We start from the raw sequence: 26,251 nt of genomic DNA, 5'->3' as shown, positions 1-26,251 counted from the left end.
ACTTATACTTATGGTGTGAAGGGCGGTTCTTAGAGGTTGAGACACCCCACCCCCCCTGTTGACCCCCCACCCCCACTATTGCCTCCACCCCCACCGCGCTGTTGCCCCCCAACCCAGTGTTGCCCCCATCAGCCCCCGGTGCGCCCCCACCCCCCGTAGCTAGCTACTGACAAAGCCAACCGCTGTATGAAAACAATTTGTCCGAGCCATGAAAACCATGAACTTTACTGTGAGACAAAAATAATTGTTAATTGAAACTCATTTGGAGTTAAATGGGATTTTTAAGGAAGGCTGAATTGATTGATAACAGACTGGCCGGTAATTGGGATTAAATGTAATACGGTTGTTGGTTCGGAGAATTAGGCTACTCTGGTATCTTTAAACGTAAAACCAATGAGAATATCGTAAACAACTTTATCATATTATAAGCAAAATTTGATCAAAAGTTAAGCAAGGTTTATGGAAAACACTATCAAAACAACGGAAGTACGGTTAACGTCAAAAAATTATTAACCTCCTTTACACCTCTGAAAAAGCCAGTTTCAAAAAGTTCGTTTTTATTTGCAATTCTACGCTTGACAAGCTTTCTAATGATATCACTCTCAACACTGTACAATGGATTGTTTGATCGGCGAAAAATGCTTGCTGGTTTTTCGGAGCAATTTTACTATGTTTTTTTCAGCATCTCGTTTCCTGTAAACTGGGAACTTACCAGCCCAGCTTTTTTGTTTAACCAATACCAGTCCTTCGTTTAGCATTTACATGCACTTCGAATGATATCTTGAGCAAAACTTTTGGAGAAAGGAATCAACACCAGTCAACTTTGGGAGATGGGAAGAAAAATTGAGGGAAGGATGAGAAAAAATTTAAGAAAATAATATTAACAGAAAAAGACAATTGATTGATTGATGGTGGAGATCACAAAAAAATAAGGAACTGTTCAAAACTTTTCAGAAGTTTTTAATTTCTTTTGATCAATATTTATTACTCGACACGTTATGCTTAGCTGATTGAGTGTTAGAAAAATATTTTAACTTGCGCGCAACAACTACTTGATCAAAATGAACGTGAATCTGGCAAGATAAATTAATTTGCAAGAATTTTCCGAGATCTTGCAAGATAATCTGGTCACGTTAATCTGGCCAAGAAGTTTCCGAGATCTTGCAAGATAATCTGGTCAAGTTAATATGGCCAAGAATTTTCCGAGATCTTGCAGGATAATCTGGCCCAGACATCTGGTGTTGATTAGGGAATGTTTTCGTTCCGACCCCTCTTGAGGGGGGAGGAACTGTATACTCAAATGGGTTTTTTTGTTCAGTCAATAATTTTTGGCCGATCGATATTTTCATCGTAGAGAGTTGAGACTGGTATCATTAGAAAGCTTGTCCAGCCTAGAATAAGGAATTAATTTTTTTTTGATTTTTGAATTTTACAGGGAGTTATCGAGGTTTAAACTTATGAGAAAATAGAGTGAATTCCGTTGAATTTATTCACATTTTCCGGAATTTTGTTTAATTTTTTTTAAGAAAGTGTTGTTGATTTTATTTTTAAACACAAAATATTATTCTCATCTATTTTTATTTGTCAAAAAATCTGGCTAAATATTTCAAAATTCAGACTGCTTAATCAAAAACAGCACGAAATAATTTTCTTTAGTCCACTTTGAATAAATTTGTAGGAAGTAGAAACCCAATGACCAATAACACAATCTCTGTAGACTCAAAAGAGGGCTCTTTCTGCTTTAACTTCCGTTGCGAGTGCTCCGGAATTAAAACTTTGCCGTTTTTTTGCTAACTTTACTCGTTGATTATAAAATACGCGGCATTTATTTTTTAACTAAAAAATTATCTATCTATAACGTTCGAAAAATTGAGTGGTCTTAATGGACAAACAGTATTAGCAGGGCTAGTTTTGGACCAACCTTAAACTGCTACAATCTAAAAATAGTTCGGATTGTAATCAGTCGGTCATTTTTATAAAAAAAATTCGATTCTTTTTATATTAATTAAAAAACAGAACATTTCAAATCAAAGGTCACCTTTGATAGGTCTAATTGACTTCCTAATTAACTCAAAATTAATGTGTCTAGTTTATTACTTGGAAGCTTATGGTCGTTTTGACAAAAAATATTTGATTTTTAAATAAATAATGGCTTATTGAACTTTTCCTCCACTTTTCTCTTATTTTGGTCAACTTGTGGCTTAGTGTCAGCAATGATCGAATGCTTCTTTTTTTACTGAATTCAAATTCAATCTTTATTGGGGTTTTATGCCTTAAGTTATGGTTTTCTGGTTTTGATACTACTAGATTTCACATTTGTTTTTTAGGTATTTGCTCATTTTTCACATTTTCTAGTTTTGTAACCTTATCACGTTATTGACAGTTCATATGTCACATTCGAAAACAATTGGTTTCCAGAAAAAAACACGTTTTAGTGTCGCAATTTTGTTCCTTTTACTGTCTGTTTGTTACCTAGTCTCGTTAATTACAGGCGAAATATGACTTCATTGTTGTCAGGGGCAGGCGTCAAAAGAGATTGGTGTAAAAAAACCAATGTTATCTAAGAATTCGTTATGACTTTACTGGCTTCGACACGGGTTTTTCACAAAAAAATTAGTTTTTGATTTTAGTTATATTTGACGTTCTTTTTATAGACGTAAGACATATTCGGGATGATTGCACGTCTCAAGGGCTTCCTTTGAAAGAATAAACGAACCTCTTTCTTTTTTTCATTTTGTATTTAATGGCTTTCATCTCTTTGGAAATAATTTTTCTTCGAAAAAACAAGTATTACTTAATTTTGCCCTTTTCTTTTTGTCTACTTGCTACTTATTTTCATCAATGAGAGTTCACATAATACATTATCGGTGTTTGAAGACGTGCAATTAAACATTTTTTGAGGGCCGAAGTGTGGCTTTACGTCTTCGAAAGCTTTTTCTTGCAAGTTTTAACTGATTTTTTGTTTGTTGTGTATTTGTTGTTCTTTTTGTAACCGCATAAAAAATTGATTACCGACAGTTCATAATTCCCTTCAATAGAAGCATTGGAAATCGTAAACCTATGGGATATTTTATTTGATTTCCTATGCTTTACATTACTCTGAAATTAATTGTTTTTTTAACAAGTAAGCGATTTTTTCAACTTTACTGTTTTCGTTCTTTATTGTCTAATTGTTTACAAGTTTTATTATTGACTGGTCCCATATCTATTACAAGTTATTTGTTTAGTTTCAGTTTTATTAGACGCTATTTTGACTTGGTAATTAAGTTTTGTTTTTAAAACGGACATAAAGTTTTTTTTAATTAATGTTTGTTGTTTGATTTTTGTTACAGCTGTTCGTCTTGACTCGCTTTCTTAATATTGGCATATCTCATCAATCTAATGCATCATTTTTTACTTCACTGAGTCATTTGCTTTGGAGGCTATTTTTTCGTTCACACACCAATTTTTTTTGAAAATTACTTGAATTTTTGGGTTTTTCTATTTGTTCCTCATTTGGTAGACAATTATGCTAAAATTGTGGATGAGCGGGGTCGGAACCTTATGTGCGATCGCACATTACCGAGCCTCCTTGTCTTTTCCATCCTCAGCTGATTAAGTGTGTAGCAGCAAATTCTGTATTGTTTTATTGTTTAAGACCGGCGCCTAGCCGAAATGCAGGGTGCCACTGGGAAGGGTAAAATTGGTGACCCCTACCAATCAGCAGCTGTCAACAATATGAACGCCACCTTCGAGGGTCACAGTGGAGGCATGAGGATTGAACTGGACGTGTTCAAAGCTACCAAAGAGTTGTTCGACTTTGATTCGTACTACTGCAGATGTGTTAATATCAACTCAGCACAGCAACACGTACAGCTGAAAATCCACGGTGAGTGAAGGACGGCGTACATTCTATTTAGTTGAGTATTATTGGGTACCACTATTTAGCACTTTGGTCGAGAGGTTGTTTTGTTATTGTTATCAAGTGTTGATAGACGCCTTATGCCCGGTTTTAGTTTGGTTTCCTCTACCGCTTTTTGTTGTCATTTAATTATAGATGCGAAGCTGTAAGCTGAGCGTAGCTAAATTGTGGTGCTCTTGGGCTTTTACGACTCGAAGAATATTATTGGAGAAGTGTCTTTTTAATCACTTTTGTTGGAGTGAATTTTGAAGCAGAAAACGAAACACGTGAAAAATTTTGAGTGGTTTGGGTGCTAAAAAAATTGACGTTGTTGGATAATTTGTTCGGGTAACCGAGTGAAAGAGTGGAGCGAAAAGAGTAGTTTTTTGTTCATACCCGTGTTTTCGAGAGAGCGAAAAATTGAGGTTAAAAAAATTGTAATTGAGCAAAGTTTTTTTTTTCACGTTGACTTTTAAATCCATTTTTTAAAAGTATTTTTTGGTTTAGCGTTTTGATTATTATCCTTAATTTTAGGGTTGTTTTGATAGCGGTTTTAAGGTTTTTGGAAATTGTCCTATTTTTAGGCAAATTTTAGGCTTTTCTCGCTTATTGTTTTGCTGCCTTAATTAGGATTCGTAAAGACGCTTTTTACTTAGGGAGTTTTTAGATACTAATTGAGTACAAGTTTGTAGTTTTACAATAGTTTTTGTCGAGAAATATGACAGAAATTTTCAAAAGTTTTTAATTTTTCGCAGATTTTCTTTTTTTTCTATAATCATAGCCTGTTATGAATTCCCTATTGTTTGCGAGCATTTTAATACTCTTGTTGGCCTAACAGATTTTTTCGTTAGTTTTATGTGCCCTTGTAATATAAAAAAGTCGTCACTTTCTGTTTTTTTTTCAGTTCAAGTTCTTTTAAAGAACTTCTTGAATCATAACACTTCAAGTAGTTTTTAATAGCCGCACAGCGATAGCTGGGGCTATTATTGGCCTTCTCTTGGTTTTTTACAATTCAAAGAATTTGAATTGTGTTGGTGCGCTGTGTGTTTTTTAAGATCTGTTCACACATTTTTCAGTGACTTTGATCTTTCAAAACGGGATGGGATAAACAGGTAAAGCCCAGCGGGCATTAAGTTTCATTAGAAGCCCAAAGTGGGCTTTAGTTGTCCTTCAAGTGCATATAGTGGTGCAGTTGCTGGGATGGCCTTAATTTAAGGTTAAAAGGTCATTTTTAGGAGTTTTTGGGCTCAAAATGTTTTTTGTGATTTTTTGTTTTGATTAGGTTGAAGTTTTTAAAAGTTGATGAAGGCCTTTTGCGAGACAAAATTGCTTGTTATGGCCATTTTATGAGCTATATGTTTTAGTACTAGAATTACAAACACGCAAAATGATACTAATTTTTGCTATTTCTTTCAGGTTTTTTGAAAATTTTTGTCATTTTTTGAGTTTTTTTTAGCCCTAGGTGTCAAGAAAACTCCTCTAGGGTTTGATAAAGGGTTTGATGATAGATTACTGCATAGTTTCTGGTGGTAATAGAATGGCTTTCATGTTTTTGCCATAATGAATTTAAGCATTTTTTGACATTTATTGTCATTTTTCAAGTTGTTTGAGTCCCAGGGGCCGGAAAACCTCATCAGGGGTTGGATAATAAGTTTTTGAAAAATTTTTAGTCGCCATGGAACAGGTTTCAACTTTTGAATATCACAAATTTTAGAATTTTTATGACAAAATTCGCATTTTTTTCAGGTTCTTGAAAATTTTTGTCATTTTTTAAATTTTTCCAGCTTCAGGGACCAGTCAATCTCCTTTGCGGTTTGTTAATAGGGCACTGCATAGTTTTATGTAACAATGGAATGTTTTTAACATATTAGCATTTTTTGATAAAATCTGCAATTTTTTAAGGCTTCCTAGAGTTTTTGTCTGTTTTTGATATTCGTCCGCTCTCAAGTTCGAGAAAAAATATTCCACGTTCCGATAAAAAATTACTGCAAGGGTTTTAGTTTCAATGGATTTGTTTTCAACAATTTAACCTTTCGACTTTTAGAAGTTTTTTTTAATAAAATTTGCAATTTTTTCAAACATTTATCTTTTATATGTTTTCTAGCCTCAGTAGCCAGGTAACCTCATTCAGGCTTTGATAGTGTGTTATTTAATAATTGCTGGGGGGCAATTGAATGGCTTTCAACTTTTCAATGGAACAATTTTCTATTTTTTGAAATTTTAAATTTTTTCTAAAAATTATTGCCTATCGATCTATGAGCCAATGAGTTTTTTAAAGCTTGGAATTGGGTTACGGGATAACCTCTATAGACACAGACATGGTTTTGAAGATATGTATATCACGATTTTCAGCAAAATTCCCTTATCATTTGCAATTGATATCAAATTTTTGGTCATTTTTGAGTTAATCGATCTTCAGGGGCCAATGAATATTTTCAGGTCTTGCAGATATAATAGTGGACCTATATCAAAAACAAAAGACTTTTGAGAATTTTTTTGAAATAGGTATTTTTGAAGGGGAAAAAATTTGCCTTAGGTTTAAAAGCTTCAAGAGTTTTAGCAATGAGCTTGTTTTTGTTCTTGTAGTTTTGATTCTTGTAGTTTCTCAATTTTTGATGATTTTGTTTGTTCTGGCTGGCATTGTTCAATTGATCTGCTGGTCAGGTAGATTACGTCTGACTTTTTCAGTCAATTCTTTGAATTGTATTTCAAGACTTGTCCTGCTATGTTTTTTTATTTCGTCGTCATGATTTTTGTTACGGCCATATGACGTCACAGCCACTTTTTGTTCATTCGTTCATGCAATTTCAACTGAATTGCATGCGTGCCGTCATTTTTCGCTCTTAGTGGAGCGAGTTTTTTTGTTCATTCGCGTGATTAAATTTTTGGTCACTTGACTTACCTCACTCTCAAAAATGACTTCCTCACTTTGAAATTGACTTTTATTTACTTTAATTCAAAGAGATAAGGTCAAATGGGTATGTGTCACTCTAAAATTGAGATCAGCTAATAGAGGCAGCAATAAATTATACAGATTTTTAATCAAAATATAACAGATCAGCCTTCAATGAAAAGACGATTTTTTTGGTCTGTCTTTTTTACTGTTTTTTTTAGACTGCCTATCTACGAATCTATTGCGGCTATTTTCTGGCAATCTGCCTGCTATGTTTTTTTTATTCTCATGAGTAGTTTCGGCACGTATTTGTTTTTTGAAGCATTTGCGTTGTGAGTTTTCTTTCATTGTTCGATATTGCAGAATAAAAGTTTTTTTGTAACCATTAGGCGAAAATTATGAACTAAAGTTTTGTGGAAATTAGGCGAATACCAATTAAAACACTTGGATGTACTGCAATATCCGCCTTGTAATATAATGTAGTCAAGTGACTATAAAAATTTTCTCACTGAAACAATCAATTATTGACAAGAGTTATCGAAGTTTAAGGGTTTTCACGGCCTGGTTCAACTCCAACCCCACCGTTTTTCCATATAGTTTTCCAAGTGGTAGATCTAATATCCGCTTAGTAATATAATGTAGTCAAGTGACTAAAAAATTTTTCTCACAGAAACAATCAATTATTGACTAGAGTTATCGTAGTTTTAAGTGTTTTCACGGTCTGGTTCAACTCCAACCCCACCATTTTCCGTATAGTTTTCCAACTGTTAGATCTAATTTATCTACATTTAAGCAATTGATAAGTAATTTTAAACATTGACTCTTTTTGCCTGTTAAATTTTTTAAATCAAAATCATTGGCTCTGATGAAAAAAAAATATTTTGCATGTACTTTTAACAATTCTTTTGCATATAAAGTCGACTGATGGGGACACTTGACAACTTCATCACATCAAGTGGGTTTTTAATTACCTCGTTTAATTTTTTTGAATTGGTTTTCTCCTAATTTCAACAACACTTTTCGGATTTTTGCCTATCGTCTATAAAAATTAGTTCGCCTAATCAAGTTTTCGCCGAACATCCCACCCCCACTGGTTGTTATTCTACATGTTTGCGTTTTTATCAAGTGTCTTTGTTAGCATGCAAGTAGAATTTGTTTCATTGCGGGTGGTAACGCTAGAACCCGCACTGATTCCAAATGCTCTAAAGTTTGGACGACCGGCTAATAATTTCAAAAACTTGCATTGACTTTGTGCTACAGTGTAGGAAGGAATCTGAACATGAAAAAAGGGGAAGTTCTTGGAAACACCGTGGCTAGAAATCAATAAGCGGTCAAAGAAAAGTTGCGCTAAAGGAAAAAAAGTTGTCCTCAAGTGAAATCTGTCTGGGAAAATCCAACGCATTTTCGTCCATAGATGACATTCTTTTATTTGTTCATTAGTATACCGATCTACTAGGAAGAAACAGTCAAGAATTTTAACAGAATTGTAATACGATAGCATTTTACAAAAACTTATTGTCCTTTCACAGACTTGCAAAGGTTGAAACTTTGATTGACCGCTGTTTCGAGATGAAAAGTTGATAATTATTGGCTGGACAGTACGCTTTATGCCTTTTGTCTTTAACCTGAATACATTTGTTAAGTTGAGACAAATATTTATAAACGAAAAATTTAACAGACCAGGCTCTCACAGATTGATGTTGAATGCTGAATTTTTCGAAATACACTTAAAACACCTCCTGAAATGTGCAAAAAGTACATACGTAAGATAATAGAAAAAAATGTGATACCAACAGAAATCGAAAATAACAAAACTGCTTTCCAAGTTGACACAATATGCTGCCTTCCTGCATCATTCTTCAAGTATGGCATTTAATCAATGGAATACTGAGATACTTCCTGAATGCAGAGCTAGAATTGGATTCAGAAAACAGCTGAAAGAGAAAACGAGATTCAGATAATTTTCCATCAAACATAAAGCGAGAACATATAACAGTTTATTTAAAACAGGAATTTTTTGTGCTAAATTTTTTTACTACAACTTTGATGACAAGTTGCGAAGGTTTTCTTCTACTTTCTGAAGAAATAAAACAAGTTTGAGAAGTTTGTCCTGAACATAAAATAATTTTTGAAAAGGAGGTTCACATCAGATTTTCGCCATTGACAGTTTTTTACATGTCTTTTCTTACAAATTAAAAGTTGTGGATTCTTTGGAATGCGCCAGATAATTTACAATAGTTATCTTGAGTGTTAATTATCGGGACTCAGTTTTTCTCCAATAAGTAATTGGCTTCTCTGAACTAACTTGAGGTAATTTTGACTTTGCTGAGTTTGCGGATGATAAGTTTAATTTGATAAGACAGAATTTTTTTAAACTAAACTTGAAAGAATGTTGGAAGGAAGGTGTTATGCACTGATTTTAGATAGAATTGTAATGGTTTTGTGTTGTGTGACCATAATTGAGATTATTGTTCGTAGCTCTTTAGATGTTTCACAGTGCGGAATTGCTTCTATCTAACGTTATATAGGAACTAATTGATTTCTAGTCAATTGCAAGTAAAATAACTAGTGCAATCGGAACCCGTTAGTTGGATAATTATTTTTTTAATAAAATCTATGAAACATTGGAATTCTCCTACAGTTATTAATGACCAGAAAGATAGGTTATTAAACTTGAATTTAATCGGGTCGTAGTTTTTCCTGATCTTGGTAATCATTTTGGGGTTGTTATCCCTCCGATGGTATTATCGAAAGTCGGGTCTTGCCGGCTTTTTGGTAATCAACGTTTCTGAGCTAAAAAGGGGGTACAACTACAATTTTGAAATGTTTGTTACAAGTAATATTTTTCTCTTTAGTTCTCCCAACCCAAGTCAATATTTTTCTTATTATTTTACGTAACTACAGAAATTGTTATACTCACTTCCTGAGATAAAAAAGCAGAAATTGCAGTTTTCGAAAATGTTGCGCATGCACATACACAGCACAATTGGCTTCCCCTTTAGAACCGACAGCTCCAAAGAATATGGAAGTTTTCCAAGACCCAGGACCACCATATCTAGAGGGTCAAAAGGTCAAGCTCAAGTGCCTCTCAGAAGCGTGGCCATCCAAGACCACCTACCAAATCTTAGCCAATCAGTTTCCTATCTTCACGAAAGAAGTGTCCAATTCACGTGACGGAGTCGAGTATCAAGTGGTCATAGCCGATGCTGAGCACAGGAATGTAGAGTGCCTGGCAACGAATAAAATGGGAAGTAATAAGAAGCAGTACACGATGGTTATACACGGTTAGTTAACTATCATCTCTTGGTTTTATTCTTAAGTATGAGCAGAAAAAAATTAGCTTCCGATTGTTGCTAATTTTGATGTACCTTCATGGGATATAGTACGCAATGAGTGAACTGGTACTGTTTTTCAACAAAAAATAAATCCTGTTTCTGGGAAACCAGTTCTTAATATAGGTAGGACTTCAGCCAATCCTGCATTACAAAACATGTATGAGTCAAAAACTGACACCAGAAATACAGCAAACAAATTTTATAAATTGTGTTAACAATTCTGACGTGTCGTATAGAATGTTAATGGAAACATTTTAACTTTACTTAATGAATGCTCGTGATTTATATCACTGATTTTCAATTGCTCTCAAAAGAAGTGTGACGCAACTATGTTAGTCCTGTTGGTCTTTTTAATGCAATTTTTCGCGTGACCGATTTTTCGTCTGACGCTTTTGACTTTTCGTCCTCAAAAACGGGATAAACAGGTAGCGCCCAGTGGGCTTTAAGTTCTATTAGAGCCTTTCAGCTCACTGGTCTCCAAGTATGCGATTCACAGAAACTGTTTTTGAGACTTACACTTATGGTGAAGAGCGGTTCTTAGAAATTGATCCCACACACCCACCCCGCCCCCTCACACACAGACACACACACATCAGCCCCCCCCCCCCCCAATCCCCACCCCTGCACCCGCTCGCAAATCTTTTGAGAGCAGTTCGCCCGACGTTAGTCGGTTATGTTACGAAATTTGAATAAGGTAGGGTTATACAACCTATGCAAATTATGCTTTGAAAGATAAATTTTGTTATGTCTAAATAAGTTACTTGTTCAAGTTTGGGTGTTGGTTTGAACAAGATATCTGTGTTGCTAATTGAACCAGATAAGGTAGTAATTGTAAAATAACTTCTTCATTCTGTTATGATAACTATTGGGTCTATTCTTACGTATGTCAATATATTCCATATATGTTTAAGCAAGATCCGTGTTCGAGGTAGAGTTACCTGGTGTTGTTCTCTACTCCAAAAGTCAGTTCAAATAACCAACTGATATTCAACCGCTCATCCAGGAATAACAGTCTAAAACCTGAAATGTTACATACACCAAACGATGGCAGTTGCCCAAGTTTTTTCTATTGCTGGAATTAAAGCCAATTATATATTGTAAAAATTCATTACAATAAACAAAGCCCTTGGAAGTTGCAAGTATTGCAAAGCATTTATTTATTTGTCTTAGCTAAACCGGCACTCTCGATGTCGAGAAGTCCTCGGAGTGACATCAGAAGTGACACAGAGGTCACAGTCCAATGTAACTCGTTGGTGGACCATTCTGAAATACTTTCTCTCTTCCAAAACGGAGATTTAGTCAGAGAAGTCAAGGCCACTCCTTTCAGAATTGAGTACAAGTTGTTATACACGAAGGAAAAAGGACTGTCATTGTACGAATGTGTGCTGAAGCCTAAGTACTATGATGAGTTGAGTCAGACTCGCACGATTGACTTTATTTGTGAGTTGGTTTTGTAAAGGAGGAGACTGATGTTCATCCTTTTGTTTGTCATACTTACTGTTGTGATGTTCTCGTTGTCTAGGATTATATTCTCATTGATGTCCTGATATTTCATGAGATATCCTCAGTCAATAATGCTTCCTATTTAGTTAATAATGTTTCCAAATTGGACTGATAAGATCATCTAAAAACTATTGTCAATTTGATCACCATTGTTTTGTGCTCATTATTGTTCTTGACTTTGTGAGTGCAAGATAGCTGCTTCTAAATTGAACGTTGCTGAAAGTGGCTGTGATCAAAGTGTCGCCGATATTGTTGTTCTCAAATCAAGGGAAGCTGAAAATAGAACTATATACAAGTGAGTCCTGATCTGAATTCGCTCAAATTCCAGCACTGTTGTCATTTTTTGATCCGTCCTGGGAAGAACTTCAGAGTGGTTGCATGAATCATGCAGAGATTATTGCTTCCTGAAATTGCCATTTGATGTATTCAGAAGTTGAAGTAAACTGATTCATTTCGATCAATACGGCCATTACTGATCGATTGTGTAGTCACTCGACGAATGATTGAACTGAAAATTGATGTACTCAAAAACGTGTCATTTAGACGGACCCTTGGTTTCTGTGACCAGTAACACCAGTGCAATAAGACAAGTGGAAATATCGGATTCCTTTTCCTTGATCTGTGTAGTTAAGAGCAGCTCGAAACTCCTGACACCTTTGACCCAAAGCTGCGCTTGGCAGGGCCAGGGAATCAGTCAAAATTCGCTGGACTATTACGAGGTAGACTCGGAAACTTTGAGGATTGCAGCCTCTGTTTATGCATCTCTGCTGGACGTGGGAAGCTACTCATTCGAATGCCAGTGTGATTTCGAAATGGTGCAATACGAAACGCCTTCAAGCATCTCAGTCGACATTTTCTGTAACTATTTCAAATATAAGAATGGTTTGAATGTTTAAGTTTGTACCAGTCAAGAAATTTTGCATTTTTCAGCGCGCCAGTCTGTAGATATTTCAACTTCTTTAAACAATAGATGCTACGCCGACGAGTCTTTCGATATAACGTGTGAAACAAGTCCGAGGCCAGAATTGTCAAATATCTTGCTGATTCTGAACACGTCTATGATTAGAAGGCTGAATGACAATCCTGTCGAGAGGTTTGAACCTGAGAGAATTGCACAGTTTGACAATAAACCATTGTTGTTCGATTGTGAATTGGAGTACGAGAGCGTGACGTCGACAAAAAGACTGACAGATTCCGTCACTTTACCCAAATGTGGTATTACTTTTCGCCGTTCATTTAGTACAGCAGAATCGAGAAGTTTTTCTGTCGATCTAATGGATTGATGAGTTTTTATGGAAAATAGAATAGTTAAACTTGTATGAAAAAATGAGACATTATGAAAAATTGAGAATTTATAGAAAATGGAGAAAGTCGATGGATATTATGGAATAATGATTGTTTTCAAGGAAATTTTGATTATTAATAGCCGCGAAGCGACAGCTGAGGCTATTATTGGGCTTCTCTTGGTTTTTTACAATTCAAAGAATTTGAATTGTATTGGGGTGCTGTCTTTTTTTTAAGATCTGTTCACACATTTTCATGATTTTTGAAGTCAAATTGGAGTAGTGATTTTGGTCACGCCGAAACAGGAAGTGGAGCGAAAAAGCGAGTGGTTTTGCGGCGTGAATTTTTTTAGCTCCAATTTTAAAGTAGAGTGAGAAAACGGTGTTGGAACGAAAATTCGCTTTCTCGCTAGTGGTTTTTTGTTCACATGCGGCAATTTCACTTTGATTTTTACTGTTTTTTTTTCGATTTTTTGGATTGGGTTTTTTTTTGTAAATGGTTTTCCCAATCCATTCATTGTTCATTGTAGGCCTAGTTTTTTGTTTGAACCAAATTTCTCTTTCTCGCTAGTGGTTTTTTTTGTTCTAATGCGGCATTTTGACATTGATTTTCATATTTTAACAAGTTTTTAGCTCTGATTTTTTTTAAAAAATAGTTTTACCATTTCACTCGTAGTCCGTTCTAGGTCTGATTTTTTGTGTAGTCAATGAAAATTCTTTGAATTGTACGTCAGGACTTGTCCTGCTATGTTATATTTATTTCGTCGTGTATAGATTTTTGTTAAGACCATATGACGTCACAACCACTTCAAAGCTGCGTTTTGTTACTTTGTTCATGCAATTTCAACCGAAGTGCGTGTGTGACGTCATTTTTCACTCTTAGTGGAGCTAGTTTTTTTCATTCGCGTGATTAAATTTTAGCTCACACGTGACTTACCTCACTCTTAAAAATGACTTCCTCACTCTGAAATGGACTTTTCTTTGCTTTAATTCGAATGAGTGCGTGTCACTCTAATTGAAGGTTATTTAAGAGGAGCTAATAGAAACAGCAATAAGTTAAATAGATTCTTAATCAAAATTTAACATCTCAACCCTTAATGAAAAGAATGAATTTCTTTTTTGGTCAGTCTTTTTTACCTTCTTTCTGAGACTACAGATCAATGAAGCTATGCGGCTATTTTCTGGCAATTTGCCAGCTATGTTTGCTCAATTGGAAGTTTTTAAACCAATTTTAATAGTTTTTGATGATAACTGAGATTGAAGATTTTGTTTAATATCAAATGTTTTCGTAGATCTTAAAATTCTCGGGTTGGAGCCACTGTACGCATTCGATCTGAGTGCCTTGCCTTCAAATCTCACTCTCAACGTCACGATAACATCATCAGGAGTCCTGACTGTATACGATGTCACGTGGTCTATAAATGACGTCGAATACTCAAAAGTTGTCTCGAAGGAATCCGAGAATGAACTCCAAACTGGTTTCGTTTTTGAAGACTTGTCTGTCAGCATGCATGAGAGCATAGTAGCCGTGCAAGTTGACGCGGATTCCTTTGGAGTCCACAGGAAAAAGGCGACGATTATGCTATACTGTGAGTTTTGAAGAAATTGTGAACACTGTCAATGACTGGATGTCAAAGGATTGAAATTGTGACGACGGTCAATGACTGGATGTCATACGATTGCTAGTTGACATGATTCGCGTAATTGTCTGCTCATGGAAACTGAAACGCTTTGCTGTAGTGGATGAGTAAACACGTCACGATGTAGTTGGTTGAAATCACTAAAGTAATGAAATCGGTGACGTCTTAACAAATAGACGTGCCAAAATGTAGAAATTTCAACGAATGTGATTGGTTGAGAAATTTAAAACTTTGTACCTTTATGCGTTCAATTAGCCTAAATTGGACAAAGCCTAATGCTAGATTATAATTTGATTTTCATATTTTAACAAGTTTTTAGCTCTGATTTTTTTTTAAAAAATAGTTTTACCATTTCACTCGTAGTCCGTTCTAGGTCTGATTTTTTGTGTAGTCAATGAAAATTCTTTGAATTGTACGTCAGGACTTGTCCTGCTATGTTATATTTATTTCGTCGTGTATAGATTTTTGTTAAGACCATATGACGTCACAACCACTTCAAATCTGCGTTTTGTTACTTTGTTCATTCAATTTCAACCGAAGTGCGTGTGTGACGTCATTTTTCACTCTTAGTGGAGCTAGTTTTTTTCATTCGCGTGATTAAATTTTAGCTCACACGTGACTTACCTCACTCTTAAAAATGACTTCCTCACTCTGAAATGGACTTTTCTTTGCTTTAATTCGAATGAGTGCGTGTCACTCTAATTGAAGGTTATTTAAGAGGAGCTAATAGAAACAGCAATAAGTTAAATAGATTCTTAATCAAAATTTAACATCTCAACCCTTAATGAAAAGAATGAATTTCTTTTTTGGTCAGTCTTTTTTACCTTCTTTCTGAGACTACAGATCAATGAAGCTATGCGGCTATTTTCTGGCAATTTGCCAGCTATGTTTGCTCAATTGGAAGTTTTTAAACCAATTTTAAAAGTTTTTGATGATAACTGAGATTGAAGATTTTGTTTAATATCAAATATTTTCGTAGATCTTAAAATTCTCGGGTTGGAGCCACTGTACGCATTCGATCTGAGTGCCTTGCCTTCAAATCTCACTCTCAACGTCACGATAACATCATCAGGAGTCCTGACTGTATACGATGTCACGTGGTCTATAAATGACGTCGAATACTCAAAAGTTGTCTCGAAGGAATCCGAGAATGAACTCCAAACTGGTTTCGTTTTTGAAGACTTGTCTGTCAGCATGCATGAGAGCATAGTAGCCGTGCAAGTTGACGCGGATTCCTTTGGAGTCCACAGGAAAGAGGCGACGATTATGCTATACTGTGAGTTTTGAAGAAATTGTGAACACTGTCAATGACTGGATGTCAAAGGATTGAAATTGTGACGACGGTCAATGACTGGATGTCATACGATTGCTAGTTGACATGATTCGCGTAATTGTCTGCTCATGGAAACTGAAACGCTTTGCTGTAGTGGATGAGTAAACACGTCACGATGTAGTTGGTTGAAATCACTAAAGTAATGAAATCGGTGACGTCTTAACAAATAGACGTGCCAAAATGTAGAAATTTCAACGAATGTGATTGGTTGAGAAATTTAAAACTTTGTACCTTTATGCGTTCAATTAGCCTAAATTGGACAAAGCCTAATGCTAGATTATAATTTGTACCGCATCTGGCCATGCCTCAGCGGCCCGTGGCACTTGATATGAATCTATCACAACCGAACGTAAGACCAGTTTCTCCCAAAAAAGCATAATTATCCTATTTCGGCTCACCGCGATTTCTGAGCAATTTTACGTTAACATTCATAACCAATTTTAATAGGTTGAGCAATCAGCCAATCAGAAAACAATATTCCTATTTTCTGAATTGTGATTGGCCAGCAATAAAATTTCTATATTTTGGTACGTCTGCCATTTTCACTAGCGCCAATGAAATCATTTGAATCGATTGTAATTGTCATGTTTGGTGATAATTAAATTACTGTTTGTGATTTGAAAACCAATTTTTTGCTGTTGACTTTTTGTCAAAATCTTTGTGCCAATTACAATATTTTTGATTTATGGTTGCCGTTTCTGAATTTGTTCTCGGGCAGTTGTTCCGAATTGGCTAATTTGTTTCGGCGGTCAATAGTTGACTTGATGGAGTTAATTGCTGGTCTTCGTTTGGACTTGTGTCAATTGTTGTCAAAATCATCTGATGCTTCAGATCTGACGTTTATATTTGAACCCATGTTTCATCATAGCCAATGTGATCAAAGTTACTTTCATTGCCCCCTCATTTCATTTGTAGCCAAATTGTAATCATAATCAAATGAAAATTTCTTCCTGTTATCAAACTTTCCGTTTCAGTGAAAGCGAAGTTCTTCGACACATTTGATGTTCAATCAGAAATCGGATCGAGAGCTAAATTGGTGTGGAATTTCATGGCCTTTCCTTTCCCTGTCGCTGGGAAGATAACTGTAGCTAAGGATGGCTTTGCACTGAAATATGGCCAGCCTCCCTTCACGTACTCCCTGAAAAGTATCAACGCCACTCAAGGATCGTTTGAGCTCTGGGTTCCGGTCAACTCACAAGATGATTATGGAACTTATTCACTCAATGTCACCAATAATGCGGGATCGAGTGTACACAAAATTGTGCTAAATTACACCGGTAAGGTTTGAGCCATTTTACTGTACTGGAGGAATTTGAAGGCGTGCTAATTAACAGTGATAAAATTAAAAATTAGGTACTTTATTACTCAACATTAAGTTTCTGGTTTCTGACATTAGTTTGAATGACGTTAAAGGAAGTTTAGTTCTTAGTGACATTTCTCATCTCATCGAAACATATTTGTGCTAATTGTTCAAAGGAACCCATTTTCTGCGTTCCTGATAAAACGGGGTAATGAAAAATTGCAAATGCTCCCAATTTCACGTTCAATTTCAAAGTTGATTACTATGTCAATCTACAGTCATTTTAAATATTTTAAAAAAGAGTTTTTAAAATGAGACATTTCCAGAAGTTCATTAAGAATTGAAAATTTAATTTCTCTTAATCCTTTTTATATAAAAGTAAATTTTGTTAAGCTTCTTAACAGTTGCTTATCATGGTTTCCGGGTTAAAAATAACGACAAGTACCATTTTTGATATTTTAGATGAAAGTCTTCATTTTATATTTCTCAGAAAAGTCTTTTTTAACAGTTTCCTCTAGTGGCCACGAGATATGCTTTCAGCTTGACAAATCACAAGATCTATTTTTAATAGTCTTAGGTTCCTCGGCTATGTTCAATTGCTCTCAAATGAAGTTTGTAGCAATTATATTAGTCCTGTGGTCTTTTTTAATGCAAGCAATTATATTAGTAAAGTCTTTATGTTTTAATGTTGGGTTCATTGGTCTTTAGACAAGTTATCAAGTTATTGAATGCGCAATCATTTGCGTGACAGTTGAAATTATGAAAGTTCGCACCTGACTAATTGCCAAATTGATTTCGGAAGTATATTTTTATCTTTGCTGATAGCTACCATACAAGCCTACGCATTTCATGATGGAGGGTATTTTTTTAGCTCAGATGGCAGAAGGCATAGATTTTCCAAAGTGTTTTGACCTCAAACTTTCTTTCTATATGACCCTTAAATTGAAGACGATGTGGTTTTTCAGTGAACCCTCTCTTGCCGACCCTGATTGAGTTCAAGCCTATTTCTCCTGAAGAAACTTTGATAGTGTGGCATATGCGAGACGAGGATTTTGGCGGAAAAACCGACTTCTTCCAGCTGAAAACTTGGGATCTGTAAGTTGAGAAGATTTTATCGTATCTCGTTCAAAACTTAGACATTTTGAAACCGTTTCATGGATAAGAATTTGATCGTTTTGAGGCTCAATGTGAGACATAAAAATCAAATTCATTCGATTAATTTCTCCCGGACAAAATTTAAGCCAGCAATTTGTAGTCGTACTTTTTTTATGCCAAATGTTTACTTAACCGTATTGACTTGTCGAGGGACTTTTATCACGTCTGACTTCTCGAATTTTGAGTGCTCTAATTTTCTCTCTCATTCGGAATTCAACTTGAAGCTGCTCAATTCAAGTAGTGGCAAATTTCTAAAAGGTTTTCAGGACGCGGTTTTCTGGACTCAAGGCTTTTCGGAAGCAAATACCGGCCAACAATTCATATACAAAGCATTTTCTGCATTTTTTTTGCGAATAGCAGGTTAATTGCCGTTTCTATAGTGCTAACAGCTGATTTCGTTGTCCATTGGTATTACTGGTTGATTATATTCTAGTGATTCCGGAGATCCTGAACCTCGAGAAGACATCGTAGAAGCTTCTCCTGACCAACATGACTATTCTCAAAAGCTCACTGGTTTACAACTGTTTGGAGTCTACGTGACACAGATGAGGTCCTGTAATGATGATGGCTTGTGCAGTCCCTGGTCAGCACAGCAGAAGTTGAATCTATGTGAGTTGCTAGATAGATATCTTAAGACATTAAAAATTTGCGATTGATTTAAATATCGCCAAGAACTTTTAAGTGCTGACAGCATTTTATGACTTTTGCATTAGTAGTGGTTAACATAACTGAATGCTCCTAAAGGCGATTGTTGTACATGAATACTTTTTGTGCATTCCTCTGCCTGACAGTTTTGAGTTGAGTTTGATTGTTTCACGCATAGCTGTGACTAGAATTACCCTCATCGAGAATTTTTGAAGAGAATTCGAGTGAAACGCGTGTAATTACAAGTTCTCGAGAGCTGCTTTTTCCTTGCAGACAAAGTCTGAGCTATTCTCAGGCATTTGTTGAGCCATGTGTATGTTGTGTTTCGAAGTTTGAAGTTACTCGACAGTAATTTCTATCATGATAGATCTGTATGTGATCAAGTATTTTTTTAGTAAATCAATTAACAAAAACATTGCTTGCAATTTTTTAAAAGGTTTTAAATTTTGAGAAATTTGAAGATTTATTAGCCTGCGCTCTTTGACTTTCGAGTGACTGTTTCATGCTTGAATTTTGTGTCATCTAAATAGCTCCGTTTCAGAATTAACCTAAATCGCTGCAGTTTGCTATCAAAAGTAAAATAAAAAGTGCCGTAATAGGCTTCATTTTTTTGCCTCTGAATCTATAGTGATTTAAAAAAATATGCTCTAAGGACATCTTACAGGCTAATATTCCGCATGAAGAATAATATGCCCTCTAGAATTAAATAGCCCAAAGAAGTTCTGCTATGATTATTATGCGTTCCGCTGAATATCAGTTTGTGACGAATTCTTTTGCTTTCATTGAACCGTTTAAACTTAGTTTTTAATAGCCGCCCTCATCTTCTCAGCCGGCTATTATAGCGCTCCTATTTTTTTACAATTCAAAGAATTTGAATTGTATTGGGGCTCTGTCTTTTTTTTTTAAGATCTGTTCACACATTTTCATGATTTTTGAAGTCAAATTGGAGTGATGATTTTGGTCACGCCGAAGCAGGAAATGGAGCGAAAAAGCGAGTGGTTTTGAGGCGTGAATTTTTTCGCTCTAATTTTAAAGTAGAGTGAGAAAACAGTGTTTGAACAAAAGTTCGGTTTCTCGGTAGTGGTTTTTTGTTCACATGCGGCAATTTCACTCTGATTTTTACTGTTTTTTCGATTTTTTGGATCGGATTTTTTTCTGAATGGTTTTCCCAATCCATCCACAGCTCATTCTGGACCTAGTTTTTTGTTAGAATCAAAATTACATATCTCACTAGTGGTTTTTTGTTCTCCCTAGCAGCATTTTGACATTGATTTTCTGTTTTTTTTTTGTTTTTTTCATCTGATTTTTTTAGAAATGGTTTTCCCAATTCACCCATTGTCCGTTCTAGGTCTAGTTGTTTGTTAAGTCAATGAAAATTCTTTGAATTGTACGTCAGGACTTGTCCTGCTATGTTTTTTTACTTCGTCGAATAAAAAAATGTTTCGCTTTACCTCATTTTGCCGCCTTTTCAACATTTTGCGTGAAATCTTTTTGACTTCTCTAGGCTAGTTTCTCTCTTCTCTCATTCTGCTAAAAGTGATTTTGAACATCAGTTGCTCAGCAAAGCAATTCAAAATGAACAGAGTCAGTATAAAAAATTGAAGTCAGAAGTAGAAACGGGATAAACCCATAAAGCCCAATTTTAGATGCCCGCTAATTGAACGTCGTTCCTATAAGTCTTAGTTACCATCTCTAATGCTTATTGGTATTGATAGTAGCCCCTGTAGCCTCTCTCTAAAACAGAAGTACAACCACGAAATGCCATCAAAATAAATCGGACTTTAAAAAATGTTTTTGCACAAAAATCTTTTTTTTTCAATATCTTCTGTTATTTCAATCCCAATCATGCTTATTGGAATCAACGGCAGCTATTTTCCGGCAATCTGCCGGGTATGTTTTTTCATGATGACATGTTTTTTTAGAATGTCTATTTCTAGAATGGCTGCTCCTTGGAATTGAAGCTTCAAGACCAGGTGCAGACCCTAGTTATGTACATTTTTTAATGAACTTGTGTTGACCAGTACGTCAACATTGCGCTCACTGAGAGGGTGTGATCGTAAAATAAAGATGTAGATACAAATCTGCTATAAAATTTTTTGGCGGATTGAACCCACCTCATTCCGTGTCACCCCCCCCCCCCCCCCCCCCCCGTGAATATTTGTATCAATTATTTGAGTCTTGTTTTCTTTTTTATCGTAGTATTATTATTCAATTTTTTGTCGTCCGATTTGACTTTTCCTCAAAAACGGGATCAACTGGTGAAGCTCTATGCTTTATTCATTTGAATGCTTTGCAACAATTTTAATTATTTTTTTGAATATTAAGGTTTGATATGGCTGTTAAATTTATTTTTTAACACAATGAAGTGTCCTTAGTACGGTTTAATTCAAATCAGCAGAACGTTTACAGGTTTTTGATAGACGTCTTAACCACCACAGTGTTGCAAATTGTGCTTTCGAGTTGTAAAAGAGAAATTTGTATTTAGCAATTATTAATAGCCGCCGTCAGCCTCTCAACGGCTATTATGTAGGCGATCTCTTTTTAAAATTCAAAGAATTTGAATTCTAGTGGGGCGCTGTCTTTTTTAATACTCGAAGAGGATTTATTGTTTTTACGACTGGCGGAGCGTCTTTTTTGATCGGTAAATTTTTTGGAGTGTATTTGAAACAGGAAGTGAATTGCGTGCAAATAAAGTTTTTAGGTATCATTGCTGAAGAGCGGAGAGAAGCGAGTGTTGCTTTCTGAGATGTAGATGTGAAATTTTCGTTGAGCGAGCAAATTTTTTTGATCACATCCGGCATTTTCAAAGCAGTTTTTTCGTTTGAATTCCATTTTTCTTCTGTGAAAAATGTTTTCGTTTTACCAAAACTGTTAATACTGAGTTTGAAAGCTTTTCTGACCATCTGAATTAAAAAATGATGTTTTAGATTCAATTTTGAGTTATTTTTTACCATTTTGCAATTACCGTTTTTGTATTCTTCAATTTTTTTTTAGCATTTTGTGATTTCTGTGGTTCAAATTAGCTGTTATAGGGTTTTCGATCCAATTTTTATTGATTTTTTTTAAAGTTAAGTAAGTTTTCGCAAATTTTGTGACCGATTTTTGTCTGTTTCGTTTCGACAATTTTTTAAAATGGTTTTGCTCGCTTTAAGCGTCTGGCTATACTTTTTCTTGTTCAACATTAAATTTGGAGCCATTTTACAGATTTTGCTCCTAAAGGTGCTATTTCAGGTCACAGAGGGTACTTCTCACTGAATTAAGTAATACAAATTCAATTTTTTGTGATGGTTTTTAAGTTCTTTGCATTTTTCGTTGTTAAAGATTTTGCAAGGCTTTTTCTGTCAATCGGCAGTCGTTTATTGAATGAGACCTACCTTTATCGAAAAGTTTTTGCGGCTAGTTGTTTTGGAGCCGCAAAGCTCAATGAATATTTTCATCGGATTATTTATATTTTTTTGTTACCAGTTAGTTTTCCATATTTAATTTGCCTGTTGTTTTTACAAATTGGTTAGTATAATCAGTTTGGAGCCTCGTTATGTTAGTTAGGGTAGTCATTTTCTACTCCGGGTCGTTCCGGATGCCTTCCGGCTGTTCTTTTTTTGATAAGTGAGCGCGCAAGAAAACCGTAAGTTCAAGGAGTGAATAATGTTAGAAAACGTTGTTTCAGTTAGCAAATTCGAAGAGCGGAGGAAAAAGAAGAGAGTGGTTCTTTTTTTCATGCCTTCTTTTGAAACAGAGCGAGAAATGTAGGCGTGAAAAAGTTTCTGCTAAGCCATCAAAATTTTTTGTTCACGTGCGGCTTTTTCAAGCAATTTTTTTTCGTTTTTTGAAATCTGTTTTGTTTAAAAGCTTATCTTAGACTAAAACTGTAATTTTCAGGTTGTTTTTATAGCTGCGAAGCTGTAAGCTGAGCGAAGCTTATTGCGGTGCTCTTGGTTTTTCTTGTTTCGTCGTCTGGCGCTCTTTTTTCGTTTTACATTTGTTCACACAGTAAAGCTGAAAAAGTCAAATTTTCTGAATGACTTCTTCCTCTCACTAACGGCATTTGCGCGCGTGACGTTATTTCTCACTCGCTTTAGCAAAAGTTTTTAGGTTATTTGCATGATTAGATTTTGATCATACGTAATTTACCTCACTCAATAAAATGACTTTTGCACTTTAAAAATTGAGTTTAAATTGAATTTGTTTAGGGTCAAAGGAACTCATTTGTGCAGTAAAGATCCCTAATAAGAGGCTTCTGCGGAATGAATTTTAACAAGCTTTATTAATTTATCGCTGAATGTTTTTTGAGCGGTGTCAATTTTTTTATTCACTTTAGATCTTTATCTGTTTCTTTCTCTATTATATGGCACGCAGGTCTATTCTTTCGCAGCTATTCCGGCAATCTGCCGGCTATTTTGATAGAATTGTCAAGGTTTTTGATGTAAAAGGGAGTTTTTTGCTAATTCAAAGGTTTTTCTACGAATTCTCCAGTTTTAAAACTATTTAGGCGATTTGAAGCCAGTAGTTATGTTTTGTTGCTTTTATTTGTAGCTGAATGTAAGCTTATTGCACGTGGGCAGATTCTATTACAAATTAAATACAAGTTCTTTGGTACCAAGCAATTTTATTTGTTTTTTGACAAAAAATGCAAAAAAATTATTAATTTTTTTCTGAAATTTTTAGTTTTTGCTTTTTTTTTCTATTCGCGAGATGGTTTAATGCTTATTTTTGAGCTGTCCGAAGCTATGAGAGCACTGGAATTGTCTTAGCATTTTCCATTTGTATTTGTACTTTTGATTATATTACATTTTAGTTCTTTTTAAAATTATCTTTTCCCTTCTTCGATGCTCCCTGCCATCAGAAACAAGTCGCTCGATAGGCTGCTTTTTGGTGAAGACATCTTCGAGTCGTTTCCGGAGTCCTACTGGCTATGTTTTTCTAAGATCTGTTGACACATTTCCATGATTTTTGAAATCAAATTGACGTAGTGATTTTAGTCACGCCGAAACAGGAAGAGTAGCAAAAACAGCGAATGGTTTAACGGCGGAGAAATCCTGCACTCGAGTTTAAAAGTAGAGCGATAAAACGGTATTTAAACAAAAATTCGGTTTCTCCCTTTTTTTGTTCGCACGCGGCATTTTGACCTCGATTTAACGGTTTTTTTTTCAATTTTTGTGATCGGATTTTTTAATAGCCTTTCCAATCTATTTAAAGTCCATTCTATGTCTAGTTTTTTGTTTAGTCAATGTAAATTCTTTGAATCGTAGGACAGGAATCGTAGGTCATAATTTAGTGAGTACGGTCAAAGTCAAAATAGCAAAATCAAAGAAACGGGATAAACATATAGCGCCCCGTCATTAAGTAATAGTTCATTGAAGCGATTTCTTGCTGACATTAGTATTAATCTTTATAGCGTTCAGTTTGGAAGCTGAATTAAGTGTAATTTTAGAATCTAACCCAATATGCAGAATTTGCTCTCCAAATAAGAACTTTGACTTTTGAACAATTCTTCAATTTCTAATGCTCTTTTCTGTTTCAATCCGAATGTGCCTCAAGCGGGTCAACGGCGGATATTTTCCGGCAATTTGCCGGCTATGTTTGAGCAATGGGATGTAGTCTCATTTCAGTCCCCGTGATTTTTTCCTGACAATTCAAAGCACTACTGTGAATGTATTATTTTGAGTTGTGTTTGTAGCTGATCCGCAGATGTTCCGACAGACAGAGCAGGAGTCTACGGCCAGAGCATCTGCAGTTCTCATCTCCTTCTTCGTTGTCATCGCAGTCTGCACTCTACTCCTTCTGGCAGCCGCCATTTTCATCTGTAGGAAGCGGTGCCACGAGAAAAAGAGTAAGTACAGCCGAAGGTCGCCCCTTTTGATCCCATTAGTAGTGAATTTTTATTTAGTTAACTAGAATCTTTGTTGGATGTGGATTGTACTGAATACTAGCAGAAATAGAGCTGCTTCAGAGAAAGATGCTTGTTATGGTACAATTATGTTTTGTGCTGTTTTAAGGGCTCAACAACATAATACTACTTTTTCCTGTCAGGTAACATTGATGGAGTTCATGTTTCAGTGAACGAACAGCGACAGTTGCCTAGATACGCAGATGGCTATGGTAAGCTGATTTCATGTAACCTTTTAATTGGCCGTTCTGTATAAGTGATTTGGATAGTTTTTGATAGTCGCCGCAGGACTTCAAATATTTCATATCGTGGATTGTGGAACTATAATTTGCCATTATCACTCAATTTAATCCTAGGAATTATGATCAAAACCATTTTAGTTGATGTAAAAAGAAATTTTGGCCATTGAATTACTATGAAGTTTTAAATTTTGCCCTCTGAAATTGTCATCTTGGCAGCATTTAATGGCATGTTGTATTTAGCTTCGATGCCCTCGAGGACAGTGATGCGAGTTCCTCCGCCCTCTTCCCCTGGCAAACAGCCCTTCTCAACTCTAGATTGGTGTAAGTCAACATAAAATGATAACACTCTACCCTCTTGATCAGTTGAGTTGTTTGATAGCGAAATACTTAGCTGTTTATCTTCGTCATCATCTTTTATTTGGCGTCATTCTTGCTTAGTTTGCGTCACCCTGGACCTATTTGTGCAACGTTATGAGGGAGTATCGAGGCTCATGTTTTTCTACGCATTTTATGCTGCTTTCTTCAATTAATCTATGTCCATATGTCCCAATTTGAGCATGAGTTGTGTGGTTTGAAGATTTGTATCATTGTGTATAAATTAATCTTGTGAGTGTCGAAAAGCCTGCACATTTACTTGGACTGTGTAGAGCGTTGGAAAATAATGCGCCGTGTCTGATTTTTTATTAAACGAGTTGATTTCGTGAAAAAAACTTCTGAAATTCGTGAAATTATACTGTAACAAAAGTTATGTAATCATATTTTAGCCTTGATTTTTAGTAGGTAGTGCGCTCCATCTTAATTGAAACGCTCAATTTTAGCGAAGCTGCATTATTTAACACTTGTTAGGAGCTGTCATTTAAGTCCTGTGGTCTGTTTAGTGCGACTATTTGTTTGACCGTTTTTTCGTCTTACGCTGTTAACGTTTCGCTAGAATTTATGAAAGCTGCCGAGAAAACAAAATCAGGCAACCTCAAAAACGGGATAAACAGGTAAAACTGAGCACCTCACTTAGAGCTCAGCTAGTCTCTATGTTAAGAATTTTTGAAAGCTGTTGAGATGAAATAAAATCATGGTGTAAAAGAGCAATATTCGTCCAGGTGGCGCCCTTCGGCTTTCGTCCTCCTGTTTCTTGCAATTTTTAGTCAATTGAGTACG

General features: G+C 35.5%; 1 protein-coding gene across 1 annotated transcript in view; it reads left to right on the top strand.

Annotated features, from left to right (window-relative positions):
• The window catches only part of LOC142339044 (uncharacterized), a 69,208-nt gene that overhangs the window by 28,750 nt on the left and 14,207 nt on the right, over positions 1-26,251 (top strand). The window contains exons 3-14 of the mRNA XM_075388702.1: positions 3,638-3,868; positions 9,776-10,057; positions 11,279-11,548; positions 12,155-12,469; positions 12,542-12,826; positions 15,514-15,810; positions 16,842-17,144; positions 18,133-18,262; positions 18,756-18,931; positions 24,645-24,797; positions 25,025-25,066; positions 25,337-25,417. Coding sequence (XP_075244817.1) covers positions 3,638-3,868; positions 9,776-10,057; positions 11,279-11,548; positions 12,155-12,469; positions 12,542-12,826; positions 15,514-15,810; positions 16,842-17,144; positions 18,133-18,262; positions 18,756-18,931; positions 24,645-24,797; positions 25,025-25,066; positions 25,337-25,417 — 2,565 coding nt within the window. The remainder of the gene's footprint in view (positions 1-3,637; positions 3,869-9,775; positions 10,058-11,278; positions 11,549-12,154; positions 12,470-12,541; positions 12,827-15,513; positions 15,811-16,841; positions 17,145-18,132; positions 18,263-18,755; positions 18,932-24,644; positions 24,798-25,024; positions 25,067-25,336; positions 25,418-26,251) is intronic.

The sequence above is a fragment of the Convolutriloba macropyga genome, chromosome 5 (assembly GCF_964194025.1).
Source record: "Convolutriloba macropyga chromosome 5, txConMacr16.3, whole genome shotgun sequence".
NCBI classification, from domain to species: domain Eukaryota; kingdom Metazoa; phylum Xenacoelomorpha; order Acoela; family Convolutidae; genus Convolutriloba; species Convolutriloba macropyga.
This window is presented reverse-complemented; position numbering and strand designations above follow the sequence as displayed.